Raw genomic sequence first — 24,190 nt, forward strand, 5'->3', positions numbered from 1 at the left:
TTTTAACAGATTTAGCAGAGGCTGCAGTTGAACTTGGCCGTGGGGTAAACCCTGCCCATGTTGAAATGAAGTTTCATCAGCTTCTAGGTGGAATTGTAAGGACTTGGGATTTATCACAAACCCCAGCAGGGTTCTCTTTTTATTTTTAGATTTATTTTTTCTTTTTGAAGATAACATGCTTAAACAAAGGTTCTTTATGGTTAGTCACTGTGATGCTTGAAGTTGGACATCCCCTTAATCAGGTAAATTTTAAATGTCAAAGATCTGGATATTTTGTTAAACTAAAAAAGATATCTTGTTAAATTAAAAAAGAATGTATCAAAATCTCACAGGTGTTATGTTTCATCATTTACTCATGTTTGTGTTACGTGTGAAACATCTAGGACTCCCACTAGAACTCTGAGCAAACCGGCCCTGTCTTTGATCCATGTTCTCCATTTGGTGGCTTCTGTTTCAGTAGCTGAGAACACCTTCCACTATATACACATGCGTATTTCACTAACAGCGTCAGCCAGCTCTGTGTTTACATCTGCAGTGCCGTATGTCAGGGAAAGAGGCCCAGCTCGGCAGAGCAGAGGGGCGGGTTTGTCACAGAGAAGCTCCTAAACCCTCCAGGCAAGTAGTAAATCAGGGGTCTCACCTGCTGCCTGCACTGGAATAGCCCAGAAGGAATTAGAGTCATTTTGGTGGCAGAATTTGAGTGTGCTAGAAAGCAGAGTTCTAAAGGATGTTTCTCTAGGTGGTGGGAGTAGGACATGCCTGTGTTGGTGGCATCAAGGGATGCTGCACTCACAGGCTCCTGTTCGCAAGTGGAGTTTGTGCGGGGAGCCAGGAATGCAGCTGATGGAGCCAGGTACCTTGATCGCTAATTGACAAGAACACAGTGGGGCAGGGCACCTGAGAGCGGCCGGCTAGAGTGCTCCTCTCTCTAGCACCCAGCTTTGACTTTGGCAGGCTGATAATTACTTTCAAGCATCCTGGGTCCACCATATGTCACCTGTTACTTGGTACTTAGATTTGTCATGAAGCCTCACATCCCCAGGAGACAAATGCTATTTTTCCTTTGTTTGAAGGGAGATGGCCCGTAAGGTTTAGGTAAGTAGGTACAAAACAGCGATCTTGGTTTCAGATCTGGCTGCTTAACATTTCATGACAGTTCCGACAGTGAATCATAGCTAAGGTTCTGCCTCATATCTCCATCTGCCCCAGCCCCTTCCTCAGCATACAGGGAAAGCACCCCATTCCCAAGTAGATTGCGTGCGTGGGTGTGTGGCGGTAGTGTCCACTGAGCCACAGGTGCCTTCTGCTCCTCCACACCGCCTCCCTTACGGTTTCCTTCCTCCACGCCACTGGGGCTTTGCTATAGTTTTCCAAGAGCCCTGCCCCATTCTCACCAAGAGCAGCATGAAGCAGTGTGGGTTGAGGAAGGCACCTGTTTGCATAGCATGTACTGGCGTGCACCAGTTCACTTGTTAGCCCCCAAGGTCAAGTAATAAGCAAGGCGCACACTGCCTCTGCCTTTAGGCATCTCACAGGTAATTCCAAAATTAGGATGGTATCAGAGCCACCCAGAGAGAGAAGACAGCCTGTCACAGAAGTGACTGTGGGGAGGAATTTGCCGTCCTGCTGCCAGTGTGTTAGGAAACACGGGGGTAGGTGGCTTAGTCTTAGTCTTAGTCACTCTTCTATTGCTGTCTTAACACTTATTTAAAAGTCCAAGGTTTCTCCTGAGACTGACGGCAACCTCTTAGCTGAAACCCCCGGTAAAGTAAAAATAAAACAGCAGATCACATACTTCCAACATACAGTGTCACGGAATAGACGTTACCATTCCGGCAGGAAGGAAAGGCAGCACAGCGGAGCAACTGCTAGGCCAACGCAGGGCCAACGCCTAGCAAGGCTGGTCTAATGTCAAAGTGCTCTTCAGTGCTCCAGCTCCCTCCAGCCTTGTGGACAGCAACACGCTTCCCTCCTGGGCTGCTTCCACGCCCTCCTCGCACCTCGCCTTGCCAGGTACCCATGGCTCTAGAATCTCCAGCATCTTGGGGTGTCCCAGGCAGCCAAATTTCACCATCACAGCCTCTCACCCTCTCCCCGTCTGCACCCCTGTGTGGCCTGGGTGGCTTTGCTTAGCGGTGGGTGGAGGTTCCCCAACCTCTTTCTTGAGAACCACGTGGCTGAAAGAAGCTGCCAAGGTCTGCTAGGTGGGCTGGAGGTCCGAGGTCCGCCTCCTCTTTAAATCATGTTTGCATCGGCTTTCTGTTGCTGATGTTTTCCTTCACTGCTTAAGCTTTCCTCTGATTCCTTTCCCAAGTTGGAAGCTTAGCTGTACGGGGGGTGGGGGGTGGGGGGGTGTCTTTTCCTGAGGTCACCACTCCCTTTATTCAATTTAGCACCAGGCATTTCTTTAAACTTTGCATCTCCTTGAGCACAGAACTTGCCTGGAAGGAGTCATTTCCTGGCGCTGCTTTTTTTCCTTGGGCTTTACATTTGTTTTGTTGTTTTTTTCCTCCCCCTGACTCCTTTTCATTACAGATAGGCGCCACAGGACAGGGTTAGTACTAAGCTGTGTTGAAATCTTTTTTGCTAAAGCCCTAATCCAAAAACTCTTCAATTTAGCCTCAGGCAGATTTTCAGGGCAAGGGTAAAAAACAGGTTCTTTGTTGGATGATCACAAGAGTGGTTTCTAGGGTGCTTACTAACACTCACCCCCGCCCCCTTTAAACATGATCTGGCCTCACAGTTCAGATCACCCCAGGACTGTCTCCTATGCTCCCATTGAGCCCCACTTAAAGTATCCAACCACGTTTCTAGCCCAAAGTCTTTCATATCCTTCCAACAAACAGCAAGGTTGGGCCTGTTACAGCACTACCCCAGTAGCTGATAACAACTTCTGTGTTAGGCATTTTTCCATTGCTGTGAAGAGATGCCACAGCCACACGGCCAAGGCAGCACTTACAAAAGAAGACAAATGTGATTGAGGCTCGCTTACAGCTTCAGAGGTTTAGGCTCCGTTGTCATCATGGCCGGAAGCATGGTGGGAGGATGGCAGCACTCACGGTGCTGGAGCAGCAGCTGAGAGGTACATCCTGACCCACAGGCAGAGACACTGGGCCTTGCTTGGGCTTCTCAAACCTCAAAGTCCAACCCCAGTCAAATACATGAGCCTGTTGGGGCTGTTCTTCAACCCACCACAATGGCCTTGAGATAGGCACCTGACTTCCTTGGTTTTCTGCAGAGAGTTTCTTGTTTACTCAAGTCTGTTCTTGGTGAAAAGTGAAATGTCACAATGTACAGGGGCCACTGATTTTATCATGGCTTCCCTGACTCTCTTCCTAGGTCTATAGACTTAGGAGACTCGCAATATTTATATATCCACAAACAGATAACTGCAATTTGACCCCACAAGAACACTTTGAGTTCAGAGTCTGACCCATCATTTAACAGTCTGGCCTGATAATGACTCCCCTAGGCAGCACGCAGAGTGACTTCACATCAGGTGAAATCCAGCACACCATCTAATAGACACTAACATGAGCTTTAGCGCATACTGGCTGTAGGAAACTTGAAAGCCAAGTTCAGCCAGCGAGGTGAGGGTAGCTGAGGGAGAGGACAGAAGAAAGGCTGGAAACAACATCAGAGGGAGCTAAAAGAAAGTGACATGCCTTGGCATTGAAATGCCATTGCAGATCTTTAGGCATCCAGTCTTTTCCAAAGAAAAACAGGGATGCACAAATTGGTGGAGCTGACAGCTAAACGTGTACAAGTGTTGAGCGATGTCCACATTGAAAAATGACAGCCTGGAGTTTCCATAGTCTAGCAGGACGCCGATCTTCTTCGGAGCAACTGTGATTCTTATGTCTGGAGTTGTCTTGTTGTGCAGAAATTCATACCGATGCCTGAAATTTCAATGTTGATACAACAAAGCTTTGGTGACTGTAGCTGAGCTATTTGCAGGGTTGTCCCTTTCTTGTCATCAGTGACTACCAAGTACTATGACATTTTAAAACTACTTGTTTCTAACATTTATCCTAAAAATGTAGTTTCAGACTTTGTTGAGTGAACTCTGTACCCAAAAAGGTTTTATGCAGAACCATGAACGTTAGCCGTGTTTGCCCAGACAGAGGGAACACTTGAGGCTGGTGTGTGACTCACTTGGAGTAAAGACATCTGAAATGGAAAGCCTAGTGGGCCCTTCTCTACAAACTCAAGAGAAGAGGCACCCAGTTCTTAAACTTGTAACTGAGTAGGGGCTGCGGTCACCCGGGTGTCACAGGTGAGTGCTGGGCACTACCGGCACACTTCTCGATATGTGGCCTGTGTGCTTTGGAAAGTGGCCAAAATCAAAACTAGCCACGGGACATACATGCCTCTGGAGACCCTGGGCGTCTGGTATGTTGGTTCGGACTCCCTAGACATCAGCGAGCCAGCTGGTCTCCATTCCGGTTTGCCTTCTCTCTCCATTACACTAAGCAGCCACCAGAAAGCAAATGAGTCCCCTCTTTCTTTCTCCCAACAGACTCAACCAGGAACCAAAAACATGGGTCTACGGAAGGCCTTGTCCTCACTACTGGCTCCCTTCTCTCTTCCTCCCGACATGACTGCTAGAAATTTCCACGAGCCCTCACCCCACCTTCATCATTCTGGCAGCTAGAATCTAGGTCACCTCACCCCCAGCTCCCCTGTTACACAACTCCCATGCTTCCTTTACCTTGCTGGCTTGACCTGACCCATGTTCTCTCTAAACAAAAGAAGCCTTTGACTTTTATTCTCAGTGCAGATTAAGGACCTGGCTTCTCACAGAGCGATTCTGGCATCCCTAAAGTGGCTCCGAGGGTTAGCAGAGTCCACTCTAATGCGATCTTTCTCCGGGTAAAGCTGCTGTTCTCTTAATGCTTGGACATGACCAATAGTGTTCTGCTACCAGAATGGGTGGCCCTGGGCAGGCTTCATCAAGCCAGAAAGTGTCAGAGGCTGGTTTATTGTTGCTTTGTTTGGTTGGTTGGTTGATTGGTTTTAAGTTTTTCAAGACAGGGTTTCGCTGTGTAGCCCTGGCTGTCCTGAAACTCACTCTGTAGACCATACAGGCCTCAAACTCAGAGATCCACTTGCCTCTGCCTCCCAAGTGCCTGCGATTAAAGGTGCGAGCCACCACCACCATGGGGCCAAAGGTGCATTTTATAAAAGGTGCATAGAAAGTGGTAAGGGGAAAAAGGAAGGAAGGAAGGAAGGAAGGAAGGAAGGAAGGAAGGAAAGGGAGAAAGGAAGAAATTGGTAGGGAACTTGGGGCCCTGCATGTGTGTTTTGTTTTGCAAGTGAAGGAAGGTAGTTGCCATGGCCTTGTAAGTCCAAACATTCTGTGCGTTGGCCAGGACACCTGGATTTTTTCCCCTACATGCGCATGGAACTGTTCCATGCAGAGCTATTCTATGCATTGCTGAGCTGTAGAAGCCGTGGTCAGGGGAGCTCTTAGCCACACTGACTTAAGACAGAACTGGGCTTCCACAGTAGCTCTAAGGAGGGAATAGGGAGCTGAGCATGAGTGAAAACACAGGCAGGAGTTAAGAGTGTCCTCATGGAGCCAAACTGCCTGGGTTGGAAGCCAAGTTCTGATCATCTGCAGTGGGTGGACTATCCAGCAGCTGCTGTGAGGGGTGGCTTTTGACTGCACTGTAAAAGCAGAGGGCAGTATGGGCCAGGTATGGCGGAGCACACCTTTAATCCTAGCACTTGGGAGGCAGAGGCAGATCAATCTCAGAGCTCAAGATCAGCCTGGTGTACATAGTAGGTTCTAGGCTATCCAGGGCTACACAGTAAGACCCTGAGACCCTTCAGACCCTGACTCAAAGGGGAAAAAGTGTAGGACACCGGAAGAGCACACCGTGAGCTCTAGCTGTTCTTTCTTTGGGAGAGAAGCAGGTGTCAACAACTCCTGGGATGGCTGAGACTGTGAGGAAATGTCTGTGCCGTGGTTACTGTCAGTAAAAACCTCTTTCCTGTGGTCTTTCAAATCCTCGCTTTGGGCGTCCCAACTGACTTTACCTTGTAGAGGCAAACGTATGCCTCATGCACCAGGACAGGCGGTTTGCTCCCAGGTCTTCCTGTTTGGGGACATCTTCACAGGCCACACCAACGGTATAGTCCAACCCTTCATCTACCTCCACCTCCCAGTAATGGCGTCCTCGGACTGGAATTAGATTTCCCATGACAGCAACACACCTGGTTTTAGAAAGTAGAAACACAGGCTAGGCTGGAGTGTTAGGGTTCTTGTGAAGCGTGTATCAGATTCTGAGTTCTATCAAAAGCTGGGGGCATCCATCACTTAGGGTGCCACAAGCACAGCTAACACCAAAGACTGGAATATTATGCCACCTGGCAATGGATGAGGCAACACTAAAACCTACAGAACAGGTTCTGTTGCCTCTTTAAAATGAATAAGGCGAGCTGGGCGTGGTGGTGCACGCCTTTAATCCCAGCACTCGGGGAGGCAGAGGCAGGTGGATCACTGTGAGTTCAAGGCCAGCCTGGTCTACAAAGTGAGTCCAGGATGGCCAAGGCTACACAGAGAAATCCTGTCTCAAAACCAAAAATAAATAAAATAAAATAAAATGGATAAGGCACTTATTCCTAATAATGAAGGTAGATTCATTATAAAATGGGAGGGACTAAAGCCAGGCACACTCCTGTAATCCCAGCAATCAGGAGGCAGAGGCAGGCGGATCAATTTGAGTTCGAGGCCAGCCGGGTCTATGAAAAAAGATCCAGGACAGCCAAGGCTACACAGAGAAACCGTCTCAGGAAAAAAAAAAAAAACATGGGAGGGAGGGATTGAAAATGTGAAGCCAGGCATGGTGGTGCACACCTTTAATCCCAGCACTCAGGAGGCAGAGACAGGTGGATCACTGTGAGTTTGAGGCCAGCCTGGTCTACAAAGTGAGTCCAGGTCAGCCAGGGCTGAAAGAGAGAGAGAGAGAGAGAGAGAGAGAGAGAGAGAGAGAGAGAGAGAGAGAGAGAGAGAGAGACAGAGACAGAGACAGAGACAGAGACAGAGACAGAGACAGAGACAGAGACAGAGACAGAGACAGAAGAAAAAATGGAGCACAGCAATCAGGGCATCATATGCATGAAGTTTGTGACTAGCCTGAAGGATCTCTGAGGTACCCTTTATGTCACCTCTGAGGGTGACAAGACTCCAGAGGTTGGGCTGGTGTAGAGGTGTTTGCTGGACAAGCCTGGCAACCCGAGTTCCAGCCCCAGGTCCCACAGAAGGTGGAAGGAGGGAGTCAGCTCCACAGTGCTGTCCTCCATCCTCACCCCTACGTACCATGGCACATGTATGTCTGTGCTCACACGTGCACATCACACACACTAATCGTGAGAATGATAAAAAGCATCTTGGGGGAAAAAAATAAACCTCAGAAAATGGCTCAAAATCAAGATAACACATCCCTCCCAGTCATCAAAACTGACCCTCTCCCCCAGTCCACTGACAGCTCAGAGGGGGCGTTTTGGTTTACAGCAAAGTGTTCAACAGAGGAAGGTTTCCATTGCAAGTCGGGTCACACCAGAACCTCTAAAGTGAACATCTGTCTCAAGATTCCTGCACTAACCAAACCTCCTGTGGCCTCCAACATGACTGGAAGGCATGTCTGAGCATCAGAGATGTTCTTCGGCTTCTCTACAGTCCAAGCAAAGCTTTGGGAGGGCAGCCCACATCGCCTGCTGCAAATTCAGCGTCTCAAATGGAAATCATCCTGTTCCTACCCCTCACAGCTGCCAGAGCCTCTGTTTAAAGTGGAGCAGAGAGGGGTATGTACCTCTCTGATCGCCCTTATGGTTAATGGACTCACTATCCAGGGGCTGGGGAGATAGCTCAGTTGATAAAGTCCTTGCCTTGTAAGCATGAGGACCTGAGTTCAAGGCTCAGAACCTGTGTGAAAAAAAATAAAGCTGGGGGGGGGGGGATAGGGGAGTGGGGGGGAGGGGGGGCTGGAGAGATGGCTCAGAGGTTAAGAGTACTCAATCACCGTGTCTGTTCCCCAGCAACCCATGGCAGCTCATAAGTCTGTAACTCCAGTTCCAGGGGACTCTGCAGCAGACACACATGCAGTGCACAGACATACATGCAGGCTAACACTTGTACACACAAAACAATACAATATAAAAATACATAAGGTAGCTGAGCCACTCTTGGAGACAGAGGCAGGCGAATCTCTGTGAGTTCCAGCCTGGTCTACACAGTGAGTCCAGGACAGCCAAGGCGGCACAGAGAAACCCTGTCTCAAAAAATAAAATAAAATAAAGTAGCTGGGCAGTAAGTAGTGCACTCCTTTGATCACAGCACACAGGATGCAGAGGCAGATAGATCTCTGAGTTTGAGGCCAGCCTGGTCTACAGAATGAGTTCCAGTATAGTCACGGCTTCATAGAGAAACAATGTCTTGAAAAGGGAGGAAGGGGGGCTGGAGAGATGGCTCAGCGTTGAGACAACTGATTGCTCTTTCAAAGGACTCGGGTTCAATTCCCAGCACCTACATGGCAGCTCACAACTATCTATAACTCCAAGATCTGGCACCCTCATACAAACATGCAGGCTAAGCACCAATGCACATAAAAATTTTAAAATAAAAAACTTTAAAAAAAAAAAAGAAAAAGAAAAGAAAAGGGAGGAAGGAAGGAAGGCTTAAAGCTGGTGTGGTGCTGTGGCAGATTCTTAGGCTCACTGACCAGCCTGCCTAGCCTATTAGTTGAGGCCCAGTGTCTCTAAACCAAGGTGATGGCTCCCAAGAACACCTAAGGTCATCCTCTGGACTCCACGTGTGAGTCACCAAAAACCCAAGACAGGTCACAGGAATACTGCAGTAGCTACAAACTCAACTTCTAATTTAACCCGAACCCACCTTGACAGTATGTCTTTAGGCAGGCTATGCCTTTGCCTCAGTTTTCTCATCTGTCGAATGGGATTGATGAGCTTCTGGCCCTAAAAAAGTTGTCCTGATCCATGGAAGGGACTGACCACAGCTAGCACTTCATGGCCGTGACCATTCCGTCCCTCGCTCCTCCCCCTCTGTTGCCCTCTGCCTGGTTTGCTTCCTAAACATCCGCTCCTCTCATTCCCCGATCCCCCTGCTGCTGACTGTGTGTGCTCCTCTCATATCTCCCTGCTGCTGCTGCGGAACCGTGGCTTCTTGGTTCCCATCTGCCAGTCCCTGCCCCTCCTGTCTTCAACCTTTCTGTGGACTGTGTGCTCTTCCCGAAATGTAAATCCGACAGGGACACTGTTCTGCTTCGAGTCCTCTGTAAGTCCTACCATCTAAATAGAACTCCAAAGGCTCCACCTTATTTCATCACGTTTCCCTGCCTTGGCTCTACCTCTACAGGCCTGTGCTGCAGGCCTGCCAACCTACTTGTCTGTAGTTCTGTAAACAGGGTCTACCTGGCTTCCGTGTGTGTGTGTGTGTGTGTGTGTGTGTGTGTGTGTGTGTGTGTGTGTGTGTGTGTGTGTTCAAAACACATACCTGCCCTGTCAGTCCCCCAAAATGCAGCTCTCCCAAGAAATCCTCCTTAGGGGCTCTGTGCCAATTAAGTTAAGTTAACACAAACTAGAGTCATCTGGGAAGAGGACACCTCCATTGAGAGAATGCCACTGACAGATTAGCCCGTGGGCAACTTTGTGTGGGTTTTTGTTGTTGTTGTTGTTGGTGGTGGTGGTGGTGATTGATGTGAGAGAGTCCAGCCCACTGTGGCAGTGCTACCCTTGGGAAGGTAGTTCTGGGTGGTGTAAGAAAGGTAGCTTAGCTGGGTGGTGGTGCATGCCTTTAATCCCAGCACTCGAGAGGCAGAGGCAGGTGGATCTTTGTGAGTTCGAGGCCAGCCTGGTCTACAAAGTGAGTCCAGGACACTGAAGGCTACACAGAAAAATCCTGTCTCAAAATAAATAAATAAATAAATAAATAAATAAATAAATAAAGGTAGCTTAGTGGGCTGTGGAGAGCAAGCCAGGAAGCAGGGTTCTTCCATGGTCTCTGCTTCCGGCCTTGCCTCCAGGTTCCTGCCCTGATTTCTCTCCATAGTAGGCTGGAAGGTGTAAGATGAAATAAGCCCTTTCCTCTTCAATTTGCTCTTGGTCGTGGTGATAGCAATGGAAAGCCCACTAGGACAGGCTCCTACGGTGCCTTCCTAGGCAGTTCTGACTCACACCTGCTTGAAGAGTCTCCGTGGAGGGCAGGGACGGGGCCTCCTCTCTACCCTTGCACACAGCCCAGCCATTCCACATATACTGGAACTGGAGAGTAAAACGGGGCTCTCTAACTCAGCTGGACTCCCCTCAAAGAGCCAAGACAATGGCTCTTAAGTTCTCCCATGTCTCAGGATGAGATGCTAGACCACCAAAGCAGAACCTGCAACAAGGGGCAATCAGAAGCATTTTCCAGAGTCAGGTATGGCGGCAGGCCACCTGTCATCTCTGGGCTCGGGAAGCAGAGGCATGAAGACAAGACAGTCACGCTCATCCACGGCTACGTCAGATTCTTTGCCAAAACAAATTAAATTGAAAACCCTCTGAAACGAGACTGGCTTGAGACTACCTATGTTCAACTGTTCTTTTCTTAAACTTCCTCCACCTGCCTCTTCACCCACATTTAATCTACGGGAGAGGCTTCTCTTATTTTTTATTATTTATTTATTTATTTATTTATTTATTTATTTATTTAGTGTGTGTGTGTGTGTGTGTGTGTGTGTGTGTGTGTGTGTGTGTGGTTTTTTGAGACAGGGTTTCTCTGTGTAACCCTAGCTGTCCTGGACTCATTTTGGTAACCAGGCTGGCCTCCAACTCACAGATCCTCCAGCCTCTGGGATTAAAGGTATGCCCATCACGCCTCACACTAGGGCTTCTCTTAGTAAATGCCAGCTTTACCTAATACTGACTCATCCTGAAATGGTCTGTGATTGATCTGGGATTCACTGATCAGAGACCTCCTCGGGCTGGTAAAGCTGGCAGCGTGGAGCTGTGTCTTGAGCTGCTGCTGAGGTCGGAGAGCCACTTTCCCCCTCAGCAGACCCACCGGCTCTAACATTTGCCCTGACTACTAGGATGTGGAGAGACCGTGCTCCTGTGTAAGCGTGGGAGCTGACTCAGCCATGGCAGTTAATCCGCCCCTTTCCCCCTGTTGCTATTGTATAGTAGCCCTTTATTTTAAGCCTTTTATAACTCCTCAGAGAAAGAATAGTGTAAGTGAATAGCTCAGCATAATATACCGAGCCCTGGAAGGAGCAAGCAAGCTGGACAGCCAGCCAGACAGCCCCTCAGGTAGCCCCTGCCCTCCGGTCCTGTATAGGTGCAAAGACAGTTTGCTGCACCAATTTTCGGACTGGCCCACTCCACCTCTTTGGTCCAAGGGAGATGTGGTCTTTGGTATGAGGGTGATGGGCCAGGCAAACAGATGAGAGGAACCGAGGGAACTGGTGCATTCCTGTTTCCTGGAGGGCAGAACGGTAAATACCTTTGAGCTGCAGTTCATTCTTCCTGCTACACCAGATGCTAAGCAGCCAGGATGCTGCCCTGACTGCCACACAGGTGCACTGGTGAAGGGTGTCTGATTCTCTAGAAAACCTGATGTCGTGCATTTACTTGCATCATGGTTTTGACTCCTCTTGGCTTTTCTAGAAGCTCAGGAGAAATACTCTAAAAAAGGAGATCTGGTCTACCTTGATTTGGGAGGGAAAAGGGTCACCTTACCTTCGGAGCATGCCACCTGGCTCATAAATATTCATATAACTCATTAAGAAGCTACAAAAGCACCCACTGTGCTATGGTCCCAGTCCCTCCAACTCCAGCAGCGCATGCACTTCTTTGCCAAATGAACTTCTGCCAGGACTGTGCTCTTGGCTGAATTCTCCCTGGAGAAGACAAGACCTAAGGCCTGTGACCCTTTAATACAGTTCCTCACCTTGTCCTGACCCTCAACCATAAACTTACTTTCATTGCTACTTTACAACTGTAACTTTGCTACTGTTGTTAATCGTAACATAAATATCTCTGTGTTCTGACAGTCTTAGGCCACCCACAGGTTGAGAAACACTGACCTAAGGGGAACCCTTCATAGCAACAGGGGAAACAAGAGCCTGGGACCTCCCTCTGCAGAGACCACCACAGTCTTTTCTTCTTCTGAGTCCCTCCCCACCAGCTGCATCCCTGTGCTATAATCCAATGTCCTCTGAATAGCAGTGGCATTAGGTAGGTGAACAGCAGTGGCATTAGGTAGGTGAATAGCAGTGGCATTAGGTAGGTGAATAGCAGTGGCATTAGGTAGGTGGATAGCAGTGGCATTAGGTAGGTGAATAGCAGTGGCATTAGGTAGGTGAATAGCAGTGGCATTAGGTAGGTGAATAGCAGTGGCATTAGGTAGGTGGATAGCAGTGGCATTAGGTAGGTAAATAGCAGTGGCATTAGATAGGTGGATAGCAGTGGCATTAGGTAGGTGGATAGCAGTGGCATTAGGTAGGTGAACAGCAGTGGCATTAGGTAGGTGAATAGCAGTGGCATTAGATAGGTGAATAGCAGTGGCATTAGGTAGGTGGATAGCAGTGGCATTAGGTAGGTGGATAGCAGTGGCATTAGGTAGGTGAATAGCAGTGGCATTAGGTAGGTGGATAGCAGTGGCATTAGGTAGGTGGATAGCAGTGGCATTAGGTAGGTGGATAGCAGTGGCATTAGGTAGGGGGATAGCAGTGGCATTAGGTAGGTGAATTTCCCCGAATGCTCCAATGCGGGGTGCGGGGCGGCCTCAAGGAAGTGAGATACCTGCTAAACTTCGTCTTGCTGGGTGGTAGCTCCCTTCTGAGACCTCTCTTCTCACTTCGAACCACTGTAAAGCCATCTTCAGAAACGGTCAGCCAGGGATGGCAGGTGTCCTTGTTCAACTGGAAGTAGCTTCCTATGGTGGGCGGGAGCATGGAGAAACCCCAAGCAGTTATTGCAGGACTCTCCCACCATGGCTTGATGGCATCACCCAAGCACACGGTTCCCCGCCCCACACTCGCCAGGATGCACAAAAGCCTGGCCCAGGTTCCCGGCAGAGTCATGGCTAACCTGTTAATAAGGTGGCCGCTATTGTGGGGCAGGATTTGTACTATTAGTGCCATACGGTTTGAAAATCTTATTTCCCCCTAGCCCTTATGGCCATACCAAGACAAGGGTGTTACTTTCTTCATTTTGTAGACGAGGAAACTGAGGCACAGGTGGTTAAGAAATAGGCTGGTAAGTGACAGGCGCCAGATTAAACTGCTTACCCTTCTGATTCCAGAGACCAGGCTCTGAATTTGCAAATGTCTCTGCGTGTTTGTGCCTGAGAAAGAATTTCTCACCTTGCCAAGGAAAACAAAACTGAGGGAATATTTTGTTTTGTTTTGTTTAAAGATTTTATTATTATGTACAGTGTTCTGCCTGCATGTATGCCTGCCTGCCTGCCAGAAGAGGGCACCAGATCTCATTCTAGATGGATATGAACCGCCGTGTAGTTGCTGGGAATTGCACTCAAGACCTCTGGAAGGGCAACCAGTGCTCTTAACCTCTGAGCCATCTCTCCAGCCTCTTGATTTTGTTTTTTTGTTTTGTTTTGTTTTAGACAGGGTCTCATATTTGTAGCCCAGGCTCATCTGAAACCACTCTGTCACACAAAACTGTCCTTGAATTTGTAGCAATTCACCTGCTTCAGCCTCTGAAAGAAAATAGAGCGGGCTGCACTTTCGTTCCCTGCTCTCAGTGTCATTGTTTGTTTGTTTGTGTTTAGAGCACGCCTCTGCTATTTCAAACCAGCCAACTTGCTTTTCCCATCTGTGTGACAGGAATATGAATGTGGGTGACTCGTGGACCTCTCCTCCTGCCGTTGAAAATGGGGACAAAGAGGCACAGTGTGTTTCAGTGAAAGCTCTCGGCCAAAGGAGATTTGTTCCCTAAACACTGGCTAGGCGCTCTGCTTCTGCGGCTCACCTGGAGGCCACCCACTCGCCTGGCTTGAACTGGCTTGCTCTGTGAGGCTTCTGGAGGCCTCAGCCACACTCGGGTTGCAGTGCTATTGGCATTGCTCAGGGAGGGAGCAGGGCGGTGGATGTTCTAGTGAGATCTCTGCTCACTCAGGACTTGGGTACGGGACAGGCCTGTTCTCCGACACGATGAAGGCACATGAGGAGGGAGGTCAGCACCCAGTCTGGTTAGGGCATGGAGGAGGGGAACGGAGGCTGAGCCATGGAGACTCAGTTGGCGTCTAACTGGGGAGCTACTTGGTCTGACAGCAGGAGCAGTGGGGTGGCCATGTCTACTTACAGTTCTTGAGAACATCATAAGAACCCTCTTCCAAATCCCATCACTCGGGAGGCAGAGGCACGCGGATCTCTGTGAGTTTGAGGCCAGCCTGGTCTACAAGGTGAGCCCAGGATAGTCAAGGCTACACAGAGAAACCCTGTCTCAAAAAAAAAAAAAAAAAACATAAAAAAATTCCTCTTCCAAAGCATCACACCTGTAATGCTCTGTACTGGAGAGGCTGAGGCAGGAGTATCTTCTTGAGTTCCAGGTCAGGTTGACTACATACTGAGTTTTAGACCAGCCTGAGCCACAGAGTAAGACCTTCTCTCAAAAAAACAAAACAAAACAAACAAAAAACCAGTGAGGTAAGAAATCTATAGGCCACCCAGATCCAGTGGAACAGCAGCCTCTGGTGCTTTAGGGGCATGGAGCAAAGCCTGAATTCTAGTGTTAGCTCAGCTAGCTCTCTGGGGCTTCGGCCTTCATCTATAAAAAGAGAGCAAAGGCCCCTTTGATGCCTCATCTGTCCATAACACGATAGTTATGTTTTCTGATGCACTCTTAGCTGCACTGAGAATGCCACAAAGTGGCTAATCTTGAGTTCCCCAGAGTGTGCAGCTGGGGCACAGACCTGTGGTGTGAACTGTGGCAGGGGCTGGGGCACAGACCTGTGGTGTGAACTGTGGCAGGGGCTGGGGCACAGACCTGTGGTGTGAACTGTGGCAGGGGCTGGGGCACAGACCTGTGGTGTGAACTGTGGCAGGCTCACTCCTGGCGCTGGTGCCCCCGACATTGAGGGCTCGAACATAGACGGTGTAGCTGCATCCAGGCTGCAGCTGAATCAGGGACTCGCAGGTTGGGATGCCTACAACAGATCTGTGAACGGAAGCAGAGCGACTGTTAGCGCGAGCCAAGTGCCAGCCATCCTTCTCACACCCCTGCGGTCCTCTGACCCACAGCAGCACACCAGGAGTGTCAGTCAGCTTCCCGGGCAGACCTCCCACAAGTCACACCTTACTTGCCAGTCTGCGGCTGGCTCTCTCCCTTCCAAGTTCCTCAGCCAGGTTTCCCTCAGCACCTAGCAGTGTGCTCATCCTGTCTGCTGGAGCGTCTGTGGAGTATGTACCCTGTGTCTGTCTCTGGCTGTTAGGGCCATGGCTTTCCTGAGGGCAGGACCAAGTACACTAACTGTTGGAAAGAAGTCCTGGACCCAGGAAAGCCTTTCAGAGTGTATCTGCGAACGGATGACTGTTAAAAACACCAGCCACGGGGAATAACCCACCTCACTTCAGTTGGGCTGTACGGGGACTACAAGCTCAGAACAGCACTGTCTGGATTTCTGCAGCTGTCAAACGCATTTCAGTCCGATGGACAACCGAAGCCTTCAGGATGTGCGCATGTACACAGATATGACCCCTTACCTAACAGAGGCCAGCACGTCATCTTGGAGGAACATTTCTGCTCGTACCTTCAGTAGATAATAACAAAGTCCCTTCCATCCTAGACGCTATATGCCCTGGGGGAACTGAACAGAAACCCTCTTCCCAGGAAGCCTCTAGTCTGTATGGGAAGAGAGGCGTTTCTCAAGAGAACACCATGGTGTGGAAGGGTGGTGGGGACTTTCAAGCTGAGTTCTGAAGAGTGACTGAAAGGTAACTGGGTGAAAGGGGGCTAGAGTAGACTCCCACACAGGAGGCACATGGGCAAAGGTCGGGTGGCAAGAAGGAGAGCCTAAGAGCTGGAGAGGGAAGGGTGGTCGGCATGGGATGGGTGAGAGGAAGGAAGGGCCACTGCCTGAGAAGAAGCTCTCGCTTTTCCTTTAGTGATGGGACACGAGGTCCAGTTTGTTCTGGGAGAGTAAGCACCACCTCAGATCACCGAGTTGCTGGCCTATCCTCTGAGGGGCTCCGTCATTAGGGGTTGGCCCAAAGTCCCAGGCTATTATAAATAGCAAAGGAAACCACTGTTGCTATGGTGCTCAGAATCACTGGACCCCTCCCCTGACTTCTGACTATGTTTAGAAGTAGAAAACAAAGGTCAGCTTTGATGTGGCTATAGGCACACAGGTCCTGGCAAGAACAGGTGAGTAGGATACGTGATAGACTCCAAGGCCCCAGCCAGCAACGCCAAATCTCCGTAGATTGAGGGAAAATATCAATGATCTGTGTCAGGTGACCAGGGGACTCCAAGCAGCGGAGCTCAAGTAGTGCAAACAAAGCCCATCTTCTCGTTCTTTATTATTAAAGCAAGCAGAACATGAGGTGATGTTTACAGTCAGCAAATGCGAGTGCAGTGAGGAGATACACCTGACGCTGTGTCTGATTGTCTCTGGTCACGTGAAGGCAGCCAAGAATATTCCTCCCAGGCCTTTGCCGTTCCCATGAAGATAACGTGGACATGCGAGGCTATTCCCTTCATGTCATTGCTTTCAAACGCATCCGCTCATCATAGTTGTTTCTAGAAGGTCCCCTGTGGGAAGACCATTCTGCACTCTGCCCCTCCCCCCATCCGTAGTCCACAATAAGCTCAGAGCTTTCTTATACAGAGTTAAATTTTGCCTCCCTAACGGCCAGTCTGGGCTGTCTATCTGGACGCGTCTGCTCTGTAAGCTCTGTAAGTCTGTTAGGACTGCCTGGCTCTAAGCCAAAAGCAGCCACACTTCCTCTGCAGGGCCCTGCTGTAAACTCGTGGGACCCGTAGACCTTGGTGGTCACCATGTCCAGTTCTCATGGCGTGTTGAAGGCCTCTCACTCTCAGACATGGGTAGAGAGGCCTCCAGACAGCCTTCTGTATCCTTTGTACATTTTGTGTTGAGTCTCCCTTGTCACCCCTGTGCCCTTCTCCCTCGTGTCCTAATTTCAATCACATTAGCCCCATTTTATTTCTTTCTTTCTCTAAGTTGTGTATTTTAGGTGTAGTTTATTGGTTTGTTTATACTTAGTTCTTCCCTGTACTATGAGCTCCTTAGGCCAAGAAATGTGTCTCTCACGGTACTTGGTACATGAATGAAAAGGAAATTTTTTTTTCTCCCGAGACAGGGTTTCTCTGTGTTAGCCTTGGCTGTCCTGGACTTGCTTTGTAGACCAGGCTGGCCTCGAACTCACAACTATCCGCCTGCCTCTGCCTCCTGAGTGCTGGGATTTAAAGATGTTTGCCATCACGCCTGGTAAAAAGGAAATCTTTTTAAAGTAGACTCTCAGACCCATGCTGGGCTTGAATTTGTTATACAGAAGAGGATTTTTTAAACCCCTGATTCTCCTGGCTCCACCTCCCAAATGTTGGGGTTACCGGTGTGCACCATCGTGCCTGGATTGTTTGGGTTTTTGTTGTTTGTTTGGTTTTGATTTTCTGAGACAGGATTTCCTCTGTGTAGTCTTGGCTGTCCTGGACTGGCCTTGAATTCACAGTGATCTGCCTACCTCTGCCTCCCAAGTGCTGGGATTAAAGGCATACGCCACTATGCCCACTTTATTGTTGGTTTTCGACAAGGTCTCACTCTATAGCCCGGGCCAGCCTCAAACTCTTGGCAATGCTTTTGCCTCAGCCTCTCAAGTTCTGAGTTTATAGACATATGCCACCATGCTTGGCCTAGAGATAAATCTTAATTTAATTAGATTCTGTGTGTGTGTGTGGGTGGTGGTGGTGGTGTATGTGCGTAGTGTCTACAGGTGTATGTACCCATGTGTGTACACAGGGCAGGGGAGGACGTCAAGTGTTCTCTGTCACTTTCTGCCTATTCCTTTAAGACAGAGTCTCTCATTGATCCTGGAGCCAGGTTTGCAGCCAGTAAGACCCAGTCTGTCTCTGTCCTTTACAACAATGATGTTAAGGAAAGTAGCCACACCCAGTTTTTTTTTACTGGGGTATGGGGGATCCTAACTCAGACACTCACACTTGCACAGCAAGCACCCACTGTGCCACCTCCTAGCCCTTAACTGGATTTCTTTTTTTTTAAAAGCTAACATGGGGTTTCGCCACTTGTATTCATCATTCATGACCAATAACACTTCTTGGGAGCCCTAAGCAACCTCATGAAGATTGCTGTGTGTCACCAGTTGTGACCTTGTCCCTGCACTGCATATGCTTTAACAGTGGAGGCCCTCGAGACTCACTCTGTTACCCCCGAGGATTCTGGCGTTTCTGCTTGGATCAGCTCCACCGTGTAGGAGTCCACAGGATCCAGGTCCCCAGACGCCCAGCAAATCAGCGCAGCCTCTTCACAGGTTCTGAGTGCCTCGCTTTTTATGGTGGGGGGAGACGGGGCTTAAGCACAGGAGAAAGGAGACACCATCAGGCTCAGTTCCAGCCACTTTGCTCAGAGCTGTGGAGAAACACCACAGCAACACAAGTCCTGGGACTCCCTTTCAGACATTCTGCCTGCCCCACCCGACCCCCAGGATTAAATAATGAACACTCCCCATAGTCTATGGTATTTGAATGTTCGGTTCCCCTTTGGTAGGCCTGTTTGGAGGGTGTTAGGAGGCGCAGCCTTGTTGCGTGAAGTGCATCACTGTAGGTGTGCTTTGAGAATGTAAAAACTCAACACCATTTCAAGTTCGCTCTCTCTGTTTTGCACTTGAAGTTTGGGGGGGTGGGGGGTGAGCCCTGCTCCTGCTGCTGTCCCTGCTGCCATGTCCCTGCCAGGGCGCATCCCTCTGGAACTGTAACCACAAATAAGCCCTTCCTCCTTTACACTGCCTTGGACATAGCGTTTTAATACAACAATAGAAACGTAATGACACAAGTCCCAAGGGAGGGCTGGAGAGGTGGCTCAGAGGTTAAGAGCACTGAGTGCTCTTGCAGAGGTCCTGAGTTCAATTCCCAGCAACCGCATGGTGGCTCACAACCAGCTATAATGAGATCTGATGCCCTCTTCTGTCATTCATGCAGGCAGAGAGCACTGTATACACAATAAATAAATAAAACTTAAAACAAAGCAAAAAGCAACTCCCAAGGGACAGCATAACTGTAAGTAGCAGACCGACCCTGAAAGGAAGTGTCCCTGCCACACCAGGCGTGTACATCTAGCGCATTAAAGGAAGTACAGAAAGACAGACTCCGCACACTGCTCTTTCTATCCTTTCAAATGAAATGGGAAACCCAGTCACATCTAGAAACCTGCAACTCCTGTGTCCCCTTGAATGAAAAGGAACAACCCAGAGCCAAGTGTTTAATCCCAGCACTCAGGAGGCAGAGGCAGGCAGATCTCTGTGAGTTCGAGGCCAGCCTGGTCTACAAAAGTGAGTCCAGGACAGCCAAGGCTACACAAAGAAACCCTGTCTCGAAAAACAAAACAAAACGAAAAACAAGAGAAAAGAAAGAAGAAAAGAAGAAAACAAGTGATCCAGTACCTGTCATATACACGGCATGCTCACTAGAGGGGCTGGGGCCGGTCCTGTTCTGAGCTATGACCCAAAATTCATATTGGGTGTTTGGCTCAAGATTTGTCACTGAGCAATATGTTTCTTTGACCGTCCTGGTAAACTCTGGAAGAAAAAGAAAAAGTAAGAATTCAAACCTTAGAAGGCCACAAGGCCTTACTGTGTCCCTGGGCCACAGACTCTTCCCCCCCTGCAGGGACAACCCCTCTGTGTGCTGAGAGACTGGCTCTCTAGCTGGTCCTTAAAGTGGAGCTTACCTTGGTGACTAACGTAACAGTGGTTCAGTGACACAAGAAGAGGAGGCTTGGGACACAGTGAAAGGCTTGCTCCCCAACACACACACACACACAGGCACACACACACACACACACACGCACACCACTGCGGGAAAAAATGGTTTTGCTACATATGACTGTGCCTGAGGACACCTCGAGAGAGTTCAAGAAAATTCCCTGCCCCCCATCCTACACCAGCAGAAGAGAAGGCATTAGTTACTTCTATCTGATAAGAAGCAACTTAAGGAATGAAGGGTTTATTTCCATCAGGGCAAGCAAGGCAAGATGGCAGCACATGAGGCAGCTGTTCCCGCTGTATTCACGTGAGGAAGCAGAGAGCTGAGCGCAGGTGCTTAGCTTGCTTTCTCTTTTTAAATCAGTCTGGGACCTGGTCCCATGGATAATGCCAATCACATTCAGGGTGGATCTTGCCTGCTCTGCTAAACCCTTCTGGAAACACCTTTACAGACACACTCAGAGATGTGTTTCTGTGGTGATTGCAACCGCTGTAATGAATAAAGCCGTCTTGGTCCGTCTGTTTGCGCTCATGGGGTCTCAGCTCTGATTGTCTAATGAACCCAAAAATTATAAAACAAGAAATATGTGTTATTTTAAGTCACTAAATTAGGGGCAGGAAGTATAGTGACAGAGCAAGAACTGACACAAGGCTAATACGTGGTGATGCACATCTGTAATCCTAGTAAAAAGGAATCTGAGGCAGGAGGATATCGGTGAGTTCAAGGCCACTCTGGGCTACTAGACTTTCTCTCAGAAGCATAACCAATTAAAAGGCATGAAAAAGTCATAAAGAAATCTGTTACTTGGTAAATGCTGCTGCTGCTGCTGCTGCTGGTGATGATGAGTACCCTCATGCTGAATAAAACGGCTCTCAGAAGCCAGGTGGGTTTTTTGTTTGTTTGTTTTTAAAGATTTATTTATTTATTATTGTGTATACAGTGCTCTGCTTGCATGTACTCCTGCAAGCCAGAAGAGGGCGCCATATCATATTACAGATGGTTGTGAGCCACTATGTGGTTGCTGGGAATTGAACTTGGGACCTTTGGAAGAGCAGGTGGTGGGTGCTCTTAACCACTGAGCCATCTCTCCAGCCTACCAGGTATTGTTAAAGAAAATCAGTTTTAGGAGTCAGCTACTGTATTGGCTACTTTTCTGTTGCTATGATAAAACAATGCGACCAGCCTGGCACAGCAGCACATGCCTATAATCCCAGCACTCAGGGAGACAGAGGCAGGCGGATCTCTGAGTCCGAGCCAGCCTGGTCTACAAAAGTGAGTCCAAGACAGCCAAGGCTACATGGAGACACCCTGTCTTGAAAAACAAAGCAAAATAAGACAAAACAAAAAACCCAAACCCCAAAATGACCCAAACAAAAAACAACAACAACAAAAGCAATGCGGCAAGAGTTACTTATGGAAGAAAAAGTTCAATGGGGCTTATGGGTTCAGAGAGGTAAGAGGTTTTTTTGTTTGTTTGTTTTTGTTTTTGTTTGTGGTAGGGAGGCACAGAGGGCAGCTGTAGGGAGGCAGGCATCGCAGCTGGAGCAGGAAGCCGATTGCGAGCTGAACGGGGAAGCAGGATGGGGCCACACACAGCCTGGCACAGTGAGCAGTGCTCTGCCCAGGGAGCCTGAAGACCTGGTTCTCACCCTAGTGCTGCCCCAACTCACTGTAACCCACAGATAGCTCATTTCTCTCTGAGCATCTGCCATCCTTGTCCCAAGGTAAGGCCCTTGACCTTACCTGCTTGGTCCTTGCTGGATGAGCTGTCCCGCACTGGCCTGTAGGACAGCTGATAGCTCTCCACAGTGTCGTCAGAGTACAGGCTCCAGCACACGCGGACTGAAGATCCTGTGGCTGAGTTGGGTGCCTGGGGATTTATCACCGGGGCAGAGGGAGCTAGGAAAGGAAAAGAGAGAGAACAATGAGGTGCCGTATGCGCATGTCTGGGACGGGAGCGGCCACTGTTTATTCTATTGTATTGTTTTTGTGGGGGTCGTGTTCTGTCTGCATATGTGACTGTGCACGATGTGCATGCCTGGTGCCCATAGAGGACAGGCAATATTCAAAACCCTGAGGGTCTCCAGAGCTCAATGGCACCAACCAGAGAAACCTTACTAATGCCATTTTTTTTAAAGTGCAAAGGACTTGAATGGAGGTTTTTGAAAAAAAAAAAAAAAAAGACATCCAGGTTGCCATCAAGAGTACAAACTCAACATCACTAACCATGAGGAGAATGCAGATCAAACCATAACCCAAGGGCCATGTGGTGGTGCATGCCTGTAATCCCAGCACCTGAAAGGCTGAGGCAGAGGGATTACAAGTGTGAGGTGAGCCTAGCCTACATTGTGAATTTTAAAGTAGCCTGGGTACAGAGTTAGACCCTGCCTCATCAAAACTACGAGCCACAAATAAACAAATGCCCCCCAAAACCATAATGAGCTCTCCCCTCACACCTGCTAGAACACCCACACTCAGAAAGCAAGGGATGGCAAGCATTGGTATGCATCTGGAAGACTGAAATCCAGGGGTGCTGCCAGGAAAATGTACCTTTATACGCTGTGGAAAACAGTGTGGCAAAACACCAAAACATTAATAATGACCTGCTAGCGCCTGTAATGTCACACCCAGGAGGCCAGACTATCACTTGAGTCCAGGAGTGCAAGACTATCTGGTCAATACAGCGAGATCCCAGTTTTAAAGAGGGGTGGGGGTGGGGGGGGTGCAGGGCTGGTAATGTAACTCAGAGATGCAGTACTTGTGGGGCATGCAAGAGCTACTGAGTTCAATCCCCAGCACTGCAAAAGGAACGAGGGAGGAAAGAGACTGCCCAATGGGTCGTCAGTAAGCCTAGGTGTGGATATATGTCCAGAGGAACGGGAATCAGGGTCCTAGATATGTCGCACACTTGTTTCATGGCAGCCTCATTCACAGTGGTCAAGGTGAGAGAGCAACTGAATGTCTACCAACAGATGAAGAGAGAAGAAGTCATGGTAAGGGATGCTACTGAGCCTCAGAAGAGAAAGAACCCTGAGCTGGGAAGCTGAGGAGATGGTGCCTCAGTCAGTCAGTAACGTGCTTGCTCCAGGTTCAGTGAGGGCCTTGTTTCACAGCATGAAGTGCAGAGCGATTGAGGAAGATGCCTGATGGCAATCTCTGGGCTCCACATGCACGCGAATGGATGTGGATGTGGATGTGGATGTGGATGTGCACCCCCCCACCCTCCCTACACACGAGAGAGAGAGAGATAGAGAGAGAGAGAGAGAGAGAGAGAGAGAGAGAGAGAGAGAGAGAGAGAGAGAAGGAATGTGTGCATGCTTGCTAAGAACCCTTAGCATCAGATCTACTCCCTTACTATGTGCAGAAGTGACAGGTACCATATTGTTTCCCCAGTTTGACTGCTTCAGCCACCTCACGGAAGGGGACTGGTGCAGTGTTTATCTTTCTGTGAGTGTTTATCTCACTTATTATTCTGTCCATTTAGGTCCATTCATGTCACAAGCGGTTCTCTCTCTCTCTCTCTCTCTCTCTCTCTCTCTCTCTCTCTCTCTCTCTCTCTCTCTCTCTCTCCTCCTTCTCCTCCAAGCTGCAGTGAAGATGCACAGGCCAGAGTCACACCTGGAATGGTGTTGATAGAGTCCATCAGCTGCTCTACGTCAGAGAAGTCCAAGGTCTGATCTTCAAACTCAGGCTGTGCAGAGAGCTCCACGTCTGTCTTGGTTTTCAGGAATCTCCCCAGTCTGTTGATATAAAAAGACACGCCCAGGGGCTGGGGAGTTGGATCAGCAGTGGGGAGCACTGGCTGTGCTTCCAGAGGATCTAGGTTCAACTGCCAGCACCCAAATGGCAGTTCACACCCCTATGTGACTCTAGTTCCAGGGGATGTGACATCCTCTTTTTGCCTTCTGTGGATACCAGGTACACACATGGTGCACAGACACACATGCAGGCAAAATACTCATACTTTTTTTTTTTAATGTGTGAGCCACCACTGCCTGGCTTCACTGACCTTTTTTTTTTTTTTAAGAATATTTCTTTCTTTTATATATTTTATTTATTTATTTATTACATATACATGCCAGAAGAGGGCACCAGATTTCATTACAGATGGTTGTGAGCCACCATGCGGTTGTTGGGAATTGAACTCAGGACCTCTGGGAGAACAGCCAGTGCTCTTAACCTCTGAGCCATCTCTCCAGCCCCCTCATACATAGTT

At 48.9% G+C, this 24,190-nt stretch overlaps 1 protein-coding gene and 1 long non-coding RNA gene across 7 annotated transcripts in view; one reads left to right on the top strand and one right to left on the bottom strand.

Annotated features, from left to right (window-relative positions):
* Positions 1 to 327, top strand: part of LOC311592273 — a 30,355-nt gene extending 30,028 nt beyond the window's left edge. For all 6 annotated transcript variants that reach the window (XR_014777361.1, XR_014777362.1, XR_014777363.1 and 3 more), the window contains one exon: positions 10 to 327. This is a non-coding gene — a long non-coding RNA (uncharacterized lncRNA). The remainder of the gene's footprint in view (positions 1 to 9) is intronic.
* A 1,136-nt stretch (positions 328 to 1,463) lies between these two features.
* FSD2 (fibronectin type III and SPRY domain containing 2) overlaps positions 1,464 to 24,190 on the bottom strand; it is a 38,218-nt gene continuing 15,491 nt past the window's right edge. Inside the window, exons 6-13 of the mRNA XM_084772472.1 lie at positions 23,593 to 23,714; positions 21,718 to 21,873; positions 19,653 to 19,787; positions 18,414 to 18,564; positions 15,044 to 15,177; positions 12,802 to 12,934; positions 6,043 to 6,219; positions 1,464 to 3,899 (exon numbers count right to left, since the gene is read on the bottom strand). Coding sequence (XP_084628598.1) covers positions 3,647 to 3,899; positions 6,043 to 6,219; positions 12,802 to 12,934; positions 15,044 to 15,177; positions 18,414 to 18,564; positions 19,653 to 19,787; positions 21,718 to 21,873; positions 23,593 to 23,714 — 1,261 coding nt within the window. The 3' untranslated portion in view covers positions 1,464 to 3,646. The remainder of the gene's footprint in view (positions 3,900 to 6,042; positions 6,220 to 12,801; positions 12,935 to 15,043; positions 15,178 to 18,413; positions 18,565 to 19,652; positions 19,788 to 21,717; positions 21,874 to 23,592; positions 23,715 to 24,190) is intronic.

This window comes from Acomys minous, assembly GCF_964271855.1.
Source record: "Acomys minous genome assembly, chromosome: 2".
NCBI lineage: Eukaryota > Metazoa > Chordata > Mammalia > Rodentia > Muridae > Acomys > Acomys minous.